General features: G+C 45.1%; 1 protein-coding gene across 1 annotated transcript in view; it reads left to right on the top strand.

The window, feature by feature from the left end:
- The window catches only part of LOC105808760 (thiamine transporter 2-like), a 54,289-nt gene extending 51,558 nt beyond the window's left edge, over positions 1 to 2,731 (top strand). The window contains exon 6 of the mRNA XM_012642491.1: positions 1,894 to 2,731. Within this exon, the coding sequence (XP_012497945.1) occupies positions 1,894 to 2,067 (174 nt within the window). The 3' untranslated portion in view covers positions 2,068 to 2,731. The remainder of the gene's footprint in view (positions 1 to 1,893) is intronic.
- The last annotated feature ends 7,059 nt before the right edge of the window (positions 2,732 to 9,790 follow it).

Genomic DNA, 9,790 nt, shown 5'->3' with positions numbered 1-9,790 from the left:
AAAGGCTTTTTCAGACAAACAGAAATGGAGGGTGTGATCACCAACAGATGCTTACAAAAGGGTTTATTTCTAAAGGATGCATTTGAGGAAGGAGGAAAATTACCCCAAAAGGAAGGAATATGATGCAAGAGGGAATGTAGGGGAAAAAAAAAGGAAAATATGTGAGTAAATCTAAACAAATACTGTCCATGTAAAACGGTAATACTTACGTTTTCTATCTTGAGGAGTTTATAAAAAGATAAAATACTCGACAATAATATACAAGTCAGAGGAATGTTCAAAACTAAAGATTTCTGTAGTGTTCTGGAGGAGGTGAAAATTAGTAGGGTGGCATACCAAGCAGTGAGGGATAGCAGGCCATCTGGCAGGAGGCATACTTTACCACTATCGTTGTTTAGAATTGCTGGTGTACGGCAATAATAAAATGCAGACAGACGCTTCATCAGTTTTACTAATGCTTTTAACTTAACTAGAGATAATTGTCCCCCTACTGCCTGTGCCCAGGGCAGACCATTCCCACCACCACCCTTCATGCACCACTGCTTTGTTTATTTAAGATGTTAACATTTCAAGTGTAATTACTAAAAATTTAGAAATAGATTATGCAATTTCCATACAGAAAGGAGGAATAAAATACATAATATGGAAAAAAATAACGCATCAGAATTCAAGAAATGAGGGGGAAATTTAAGGAGCAAGAAAAATAGAATGGTAAAAAAAAATATGAATATGTCAATTATTACTAAAATAATAAATGAACTCCTAGATTGAACTGCCAATTTACAGGAAACAAGCAGACAGAACTCATTAAATGATATCTACAAATATAACCAAAAAACACCAGAATCTTGGAGATTCTCTAGTTTCTTTCAAAATAAAATTCAAGGGGAAAAGAAAGAGAAACCAACAGTGTTTTAAGATATCTGTGAATCCATGGCGATGTGTGGATCTTCTTTGAATCCTGATACTTACAAAGAAATTAAAAATATTATGAGACAATCAGGAAAATTGGGATGCTGACTAGGTGATATTAAGGAATTGTTCATTTTTTTTATGTGCCATGGTGGTTTTGTGGTTATGCTTTTTATGAATCCTTTGTTTTTCTACTCTTAATTCTTAAGATTTTATGTGATTTATAAATCTCACTTTTAATTAAATCAGAAAGGTGCAGATGTTCCCCTACTAGCCAGACACAGTACATCCAGCCTTTTGGAGTTTCTAGTCAAATTTGGTCTACTTATAATTTATAGTTAAATTTTTTAAAAGATAAAATATAATTAAGACCTCAATCTAGAGATATAAAGAGAGTCGTTAAAATAATTAAAGATTCAATTATTTCATTAGGAACATGTAAGAACTCTAGACGTTTAGACACGTTAATATAATTTTAACATTTCTGGATAGGTACACTGTGCAATTTTTTTCAGATATATTCTAGGGAAAAAAAATAAATTCTCAATCTGATATACTAAATGTGAAAATGAAAAAAAGCAAGAAAGAAATTAGTATATATATAAATATATTATTAAATAGTATATATACTATAAATATATATATAACTATATATACCATATATACCATACAAAAATATATACTATGTAAGTATATATATTTGGAGAGTTTCAGGACTACAGAAACAGGTAAAATTTATTGAACTTTTACCATCTAGATACTCTTCTATATGCTTTATATGGATAACTCATTTAACCCTTACAATAAATATGAGTAGCTGTTGTTATTATTCTAATTTTACAAATTAGAAAACTGAGACCCAAAATCAGTGACCTGCTCAAGATCTCTCAGCTAGGAGTAAAGCATCATATACCTTCGGTGTCAAATATCCATTTTCGTGTGATTCATTACAATCTCTTTCTCTTCTTTTTTGTTATTTAGTTTTTAGTTTACGGAAGTTATTTCTCAGTCATCACTGGAATTTTCCTAATGAGAAGCTTTTACACAATCTATTCAGCCACATGCGGAAAGAACAAATGTAGTCCTGCAACTGGTCAGAGTCCAAACGAATCCGGGGACTCCACTCCTGGTGTGAGCACAGTAACACGGTGTTAGCCTGGTCTCACCTAGCGTGGACTCAGAAGGCAAGCTACTGTGATGGAAGATATATGGTGCTTAACTGCATGGCATTTCATGTTTCATCCTAGAATAAAGATAGACGACTAGACTATCATGAACCTCATCAAAACCGCGTCAAAACCTCAGCCAGTGAACTGAATATATAACCAGATGATTCAATTGACCAGACTGAAACAAACCATCTACATGGCCTCAGTAAGCAACTGCAACCCCAAATACTGTTTCAACACATTCAAGCTCATCCCAGAACAACATAGACATAAAAAGTGACCATTTGCAGAAACATGAGAGATCCTAAAGTGAATAACATATCTTAGCCTTCTATGCCCTACCTCATAAAAGTGTCATTTGTTTTGATTTGAAGAATAGATAAAGCAATGTACAGTGCAGATCTGACACATGGTAAGTGGTCAGTATGAGATAACCATGATTATTATACTCATATTATTTACCAATATAAAAAGTTAGAATATGGGCAAATACTTAATTCCTACAATCCAGGGCAAAAGAATTAAAGAAAAATTTTAATTAAACTTCACCATGACCTTGCATGGAAAGACTAAATATTATAAAGATTTCAGTTCTCAGATTTATGTAAAAGTTTGTCGCCGTTTGTGATAGTCTATTTTAAGAGTCAATTTGACTAGGCTGTAGTCTTTGTTTATTCAATCAAGCGCTACTATAGGTGTTGCTGTGAAGTATTTTACAGAGGTGATTAGAGTCATAATCAGTTGATTTTAAATTAGGGAGATAATCCTAGATAATTTGGGTGGGCCTCATTCAATCAGGCGGAAGACCTTCAGAGCAGAGCTGGGGCTTCTCTTGAAAAAGAGAGATTCCATCTGTGAACAGGAGCTTCCGCCCATACCTGAGAGTCCCAGCCCACCCCCTCTGATGGGCTAGCCCATGAATTTTGGACTGCCTTGCAAGCCCCCGTAATCATGTAAGGAAATTCCTTGAAATTAATTTCTTAATATTTGTCTTTTACTGGTTCTGTGTCTCAAGTTGAACACTTAATGATACAAATTTAACCAAGTTAATACCTTTTTTCTACTTCATATGTAGTACTGCTTCATATATAGTACTGCAGTAACCCACTGGGCTTGGGAAGCTTACGTGGCCAGCAAAAGTGGATATGCCCGACTGTTACGGCTCAAATAAATTCTTAACTGTGAGGGGCCACATCCTCCCAGGTAGCAGTGATGTTCTATGCCACAGGTAGTAAAGTATCAGTGCTCATAATGCACTCAGTGGCGGGAAGCATGGCTCCAGCACCCAAAACGGCCCAGAGGGCCCCACCCACAAGGCAAATAAGCACCATGGGTCACCTTGCTTGTCCTCAGATCTCCCAGTATCACCAGTTTAGTCTTTCCCCTAAGGCTGCGGTCCCCAGCCCCCGGGCCGTGGACCGGACCGCGCAGCAGGAGGCAAGTGGTGGTCAAGCAACCGAAGCCCCCCCTGCACCCACAGCCACTCCGCATCGCTCCATCGTCACAGCCCGAACCCCGCCCCTCGTCGGGTCAGCGATGGCACCAGACCCTGTAGGAGCCCCGAGCCCCGCTGCAAACTGCACCTGCGCGGGATCCAGGAGAATCCGACGCCTGCTGATCTGAGGTGGAGCTGAGGCGGCGACCCATCCCCACCCCCGGTCCATGGAAAAACTCTTCCACGAAACCGGTCCCTGGTGTCAAAAAGGTTGGGAACCGCTGCCCTAAGGGAACCTGGAAATATTGTCATATGGATTCCAGTATTCAAGAACCTCATGAAAGTCAGAATTCCCCAATCTTGCCCCTCTATCTTGACAGCAGTATAAGAGCCTCCGATGGGGACCCGGAGACCTTGGCCCCATGCTGACTGTGCCATTCAGCCCGAGACACACCAACCAGGCTGCATGAGGCTTCTCTGAACTTTCTCCACGTCTGCGCCTGGGACAGCAGCCTCCCTCCCTGCGCCGGCTGCGCTGTGCCGTGGCTTCTGCTCACGCGCCTCAGCAGCTGTCTGAGCACCTCTTTCCCGTTCCCTCTCAGGCGCCTGAGGGTCCCCCTGAGGACCCACTTCCTGAGCTCTGCAGCCCCAGGAATGAAAGATCACATAAGTGCCCGACAACCAAGGGATCTAGCGCTGCTGCCCTATTTGTAAATCACAGATGTTGGGGGCTGGGTACTTAAGTCCCTCTCATCACCCCTCTTTCTCCACCAGATCCTGGGAGGCAGCGCCCTCCCGCTTTGGCCATGAGCCCTGGCTCTGTAGGGCCGGACCTTGCTCGCCGGGTCAGTTTAACGAAGCAAGTTCACTGTGCCCTGGTTACCAGTTTGTCTGAGGCCAGCGAGGCACAACACTCACACACGCAACACGTTACACTAGGCGGGTTTATTCCTTACAGATAGCAACGAGGGACAACAGACGCCTGGGATCCATTGTGAGCCAGTCCCGCAAGGCTCAGGAAAGTGGCACGAGACAGATGGAGTCCCTCAGTACAGTTATTTTCAGTGTGATGTGTTTTGGTTTCATTTCTCTCACTTTCCTCACCCCAGCCACACACATACACCTGCTACCATTTGCTTCTACCTGTCTAACGGTTGTGTGGTTGTCTTTTCCCATCCCACCCCCAGACCCCATCCCAAAGTGCCAATGGGGATATAATGGATTATTCTCAAGCCTGCAGGGGATTTAGGTCAACCTGTGGTCTAAAGCCTGTGCCTGTGTCCTCCAGTCTCTCCAAGGGGACAGCTGTTTATAAGCCCAGTCCTGGGCCAAAAGGTCAGTTGGGTTTTTTCAAAACCAGTGAGGTACCACTCTGACATCTAATTGCAAAAGTGAGTCTGGCTCTCAGCCCCAGCTGACATGGGATATTCAGTTTCTCTCGTCCCATTCCCACACTGCCCATGCCTGTGGCCCAGAACCCAGCAAGGCTGCGGCTTCAGCCCTGAATGTCAGTTTCCCTCTGTGTCTGGGCCACAAACATAGAAGTCTTGTTATTGAGCTCAGCTATGTTGTTATTTTATTTTCATAGGTTATGTATAGCTTTTCTTCCCCTGTTTTGAACAGAGAGACTACATCAGTGTGTGAAAATATTGAACCATCTTGATCCAAAATCTCCTCAGCCTAGAGTCTCTACAGCTAACAAAATGGTAGAATCTCAACAGTCTGAAAAAGTGTGGGAGCTGTAGAACTAATCAAAAAGGAAAAAGAGGCAAAGGAAAGGAAAGGAAAGGAAAGGAAAGGAGATAGGAAAAAGGAAAAAGGAAAAGGAAAAGGAAAAGAAGTGGTTACCCTGTTGTTTGTCATTAAATTGAAGCAGTTAAAGAAGAGACTTCCTCCTTCAAAGATGCCTGGAAAACCCTCTCCCCTTGGGCTGTTTTGATCAGGCCTTGATCTCATTTCTTACTCTTACTAAAGCTAGTAGGGAGGACAGAGTCACTGGGAGAGTTTTAGCAATTGAATGTGTTTTATCTTAAGGCGTTTCAAGTGTCTCCCACTGAATGTTGCAGTGTACTGAAAACAATGAAAAGAAGAAAACGTCACACCATAAAGAAAAGAAAGAGGGGAAGAAAAAGATTGAATGTATCAACGAAAGAAACCCCCGGAAACCCAGCTGGCCGTGTGCTGTTGGTTCCGCTGAGCCTCTATACTCAAGTCCTAATCGTAAGGCCTCTGTTTGGCAGGTGGGCCTGTCGCTGCAGGGATATGTCATGGTACATCAATAAAACAGGGACCGTAAATCCCCTGGAAGGAGGACACAGTAGGGGTATCTGAGACAACGTGATGTGTCACGGGGTGGGGTATCCCCAGAGGCCTGGCCACAGCTTCTTATATGATCCTTTGCATCATTGCTACCATAGCAAGTGTTTCAAAGGCTTTTGTTCAAAAAAAAAGTATCTCTCACTTTTCCAAACAGACAAACCAGGGTTCAGTGTGGTCAAATAGAACAAAGGCAAAAAGAGAACTTTTTTTAATTATGACATTATTTTATTAGGAAATTTAGACAATATTATGTGATAACTAAGAACACAAAAGAAAAAAAGAAAAGAAATATTGTGTGTCGACAGGGAAAAGTGGAAGAAAGATGGAGCTTAAAGGCAGTCAAACCAAAACTGGGAACTGTGTTCTCAGTTAGCCGAAGCGAGTGCCCGGGATAGTTCCTCACGTTCTGGGCTGTTCTCATGTTCTTTCCACACGATGGTGCCTATTAGTTTGGAAACTTTTCAGATGGGAAGGCACGAAACACCAAAGACAAACAGGAACAGATCCAGCACCAGAGAGTGTGGGAAGACCAGACAGGAGGGGAAGGACGGCAGCCTTACCAACAGGACGGTTACCTGCAGCACCTGTCCAGAGCCGGGCCGGCCCGCCTAGCAGCAGCACTGCCTCTTGCAGCCACAGCTCTGCTGGCAGCAGCACTTCTGCTGGCAACAGCCCTTCCCGCAGCCACCGCCGCAGCCACACGAGCTGCAGGAGCGGCGGCAGCAGCAGATCACGGGCGTGCTGCAGCACCCCCCGCAGCAGCCGCGGCAGCAGGGGCAGCAGCTGGAGCAGCAGCCCACCCGGTAGCACCTGCAGCTGGAGCAGCCGCCGCCACAGCCACCACCGCAGCCACCACCGCAGCCACCGCCGCAGCCACCACCGCAGCCGCCACCGCAGCCACCACCACAGCCACTGCCGCAGCCACTGCCGCAGCCACCACAACCTCCACAGCCACAGCAACCCATGGTGTCAGTAGAGAGGACTCAGGTGAAGTGAGGAGAGAGGATTCAGGAGAGGTGAGGGAGGTCTGATGCCGCCTTCTGCTGGGGGAGGCTCTTATATACCATCTTGGGAAAGGGGAGAGGGAATGAGAGGGGACACGTGACCAGTGGTCACTTCCCTGTTGTTGCTGTTGCAGTTTCCACAACAAGTTTATCTGGGGCTATTCCTTGTTTACATCCTTATAGATTATATTTGAGTCAATACATTCACTAATTTTAACTTTTCTTTATTAAAGTCATTTTAGGAGCAAGCCAAGAAATGATAACATTTAGGAGAGGAATCTACATTTTCTCAGAAACCAGCTGAATATGTGAGATTTTGAATAAAACTAAAACTTGGATTTGCTGCCAGCTCCTTTTCCATTTCTCCTCAATGTTTTCTCTCCCTGTATCCAGTTAGAATCACCCTGCTCTAAGAGAAACTCTTGGGATGTAAAGGAGTAAATATGAACATCCAAATGCAACACATCATTTTTTCAGAAATGCTCACGTTGTCTACCTTAGTATACCTCACACCTCATTAAATTGGTGCATTTTCTTTTTATGAGTTTGCACTTTCCCAGCTATATTTCTAAAGGGATCTTTACAGCAAATGACCCTCTTCTCTTTTTCTTTAACCCTCAAAAGTGTCTATTAAAAGCCTCAGTGCAATGCTCATTTTCCCTCGCTCTCCTCCACCCAGGTGCTCACACTCACACCCGGGTCTCAATTTCCTCTTGCGTGTTCCCCAGTTAGTTCCTCGAACGAGTTTCTCCAGCTCGGACTCTCCTCCAGACCCCAGATCCATCGACAGCCAACTCCATCTTCTCCCCCAGGGGTCTCAGGGACACTTCCAGTGTCACAAGCTCCAGACCCAAGTCATAATTTTCCCTTCCCCATCACCAACCCTCCACCAGAAAAAGGTAAATTTTCCCTCTGCTGCTTTTCCAAGTCGTCAATCTATTTTAAAAAGTCATCTTTGAATCCTTCTTCTCTCAGTTCCACATCTAGTCTTTCACCAAATTCTGTTGCTTCTGCCTCCCTAGTAGCTTCAAACCTACTCTCATATCCCCAGCTCCACTGCACCCCTCACCCAGTTCATGCAACCACCTGAGCAGCTGAAAATGTTCTCTTTGGTCGAAACACCACAGAGATGACTTGGGTCATTAATAAACAATGCCAATCAGCCGTAAGGACTTTATAGCGCTTCCTCTCACTCAAATGTCTAAAGAACTACTTTGTCAAGTTGGGAAAACAGTCTTTGGGCAGTGAGCCTATTACAAAATGAAGCTTGGAGGATCTTGTTTGCACCAAAATGCCGGCCACTGTCCCCTGAATGGTCACTGATTGCCAGAGATGCCCCTGCATCGTCATGCACGGAGAAGACTGCTTACACGTGCATTTTTCTTGCCTTATATTTTTACAGCCTCCTTGTTGGTCACCAGTTCCAAACTCACCACGATCCACAGCTATGTACTTCCCCTCAGAGCCATAAACTTCTTTTTCTCTGCACGTTACAGCCCTCCCTCACTCTCCCCAACCTTCTCTGGCCTCTGGACCATGTACCCCTGGATACACATGCCCTGCTCTCCCAAAATAGCCCCGTTGCCTGCTGTCTTGGGAGCCAAGGTCAGGCTGTTTAGCACAGAGGTGTTTCTCTCAGACATCAGTTGGTATCACCTAATCAAGGAGAAAAATTAATTCCTCATCCAAAGCTAAACATACCCAAATTACATCACCGAAGTTCACACTCCTAAGAGGATTTATTTCTGCTTTTAAAATAATCCTTAAGGCCTGGGTGTGCAGAAGACAAATCACAGTGTATGCTTCACATGAAAAAATGGGGAGTAGATGCTCCCAGCACAGCAGGTTTCATTGATCAGTAAATGGAATGATGGCATCTGACCTTGGCAGTGACTTTTGAATCCATCACCGTTTTCACACCCTAGCTTGCAGTGTTACTACTGCAAGCTCTCTGAAGTCAGGGGCTATGCCTTCAACTTCATGGTCCCCACCCTGCAGAAGCTCACAGATCTCCTGGCTCTCTGACAACGTGGTGGTTTGCAAACCCTGCCGGCAACTCACACGCACGGTGTGTGCTCCCTGGGCTTCATGGGAAGAAGGAGAAACCTGCCTGTTACTATTGACAACCTCATCATGGCCTTAGCTCCTAGAATGCTTCCCTAGAAATTCTGGGCCTTTTTTACTCATACTGGAATATAATTTTATGAAAAATATAAACAGAACTGAAAATGGGAAGACAAAGATATCTGAAAGGGAAGTAAATAAGAGATGAAGAGATTCTTCCATGGACATACAGTCAAATAACAATAAGGAAGAGGTCATGTGTCTTCCTTCTCCTCTCCCAGCATTGGTATATAAGGGCCTCCGCCAGCAGAAGGTGCATCAGTCTTCCCTCAGCTCTCCTGAGTCCTCTCTGCTTGCTTCACCCGAGTCCTTTCTACTGACACCATGGGTTGCTGTGGCTGTGGTGGCTGCGGTGGTGGCTGCGGTGGTGGCTGTGGTGGCTGTGGTGGTGGCTGCGGTGGCGGCTGCGGTGGCGGTGGCTGCGGCGGTGGCTGCGGCAGCTGCTCCAGCTGCAGGTGCTACCGGGTGGGCTGCTGCTCCAGCTGCTGCCCCTGCTGCCGCGGCTGCTGCGGGGGGTGCTGCAGCACGCCCGTGGTCTGCTGCTGCCGCCGCTCCTGCAGCTCGTGTGGCTGCGGCGGTGGCTGCGGGAAGGGCTGTTGCCAGCAGAAGTGCTGCTGCCAGCAGAGGTGCGGCTGCAAGAAGCAGTGCTGCTGCTAGGCGGGCACCCATCCCTGGACAGGTGCTGCAGGTAACTGCTCTCGGTAAGCTTTTCCCTTTCTGTCTGCTCCGCTGGGACTTGTAGGTCACAAGTGTGACCTGAGCCTATCACCAGCCCACAGGAATCTCACATTTCTATAGCTTTTGTGATTCTACTTGCATTTAATAAT

The sequence above is a fragment of the Propithecus coquereli genome, unplaced genomic scaffold (genome assembly GCF_000956105.1).
Source record: "Propithecus coquereli isolate 6110/MARCELLA unplaced genomic scaffold, Pcoq_1.0 Scaffold18, whole genome shotgun sequence".
Taxonomy (NCBI): Eukaryota; Metazoa; Chordata; class Mammalia; order Primates; family Indriidae; genus Propithecus; species Propithecus coquereli.
The sequence above is the reverse complement of the archived record's forward strand: the minus strand, read 5'-3'. Positions and strand labels throughout refer to the sequence as shown.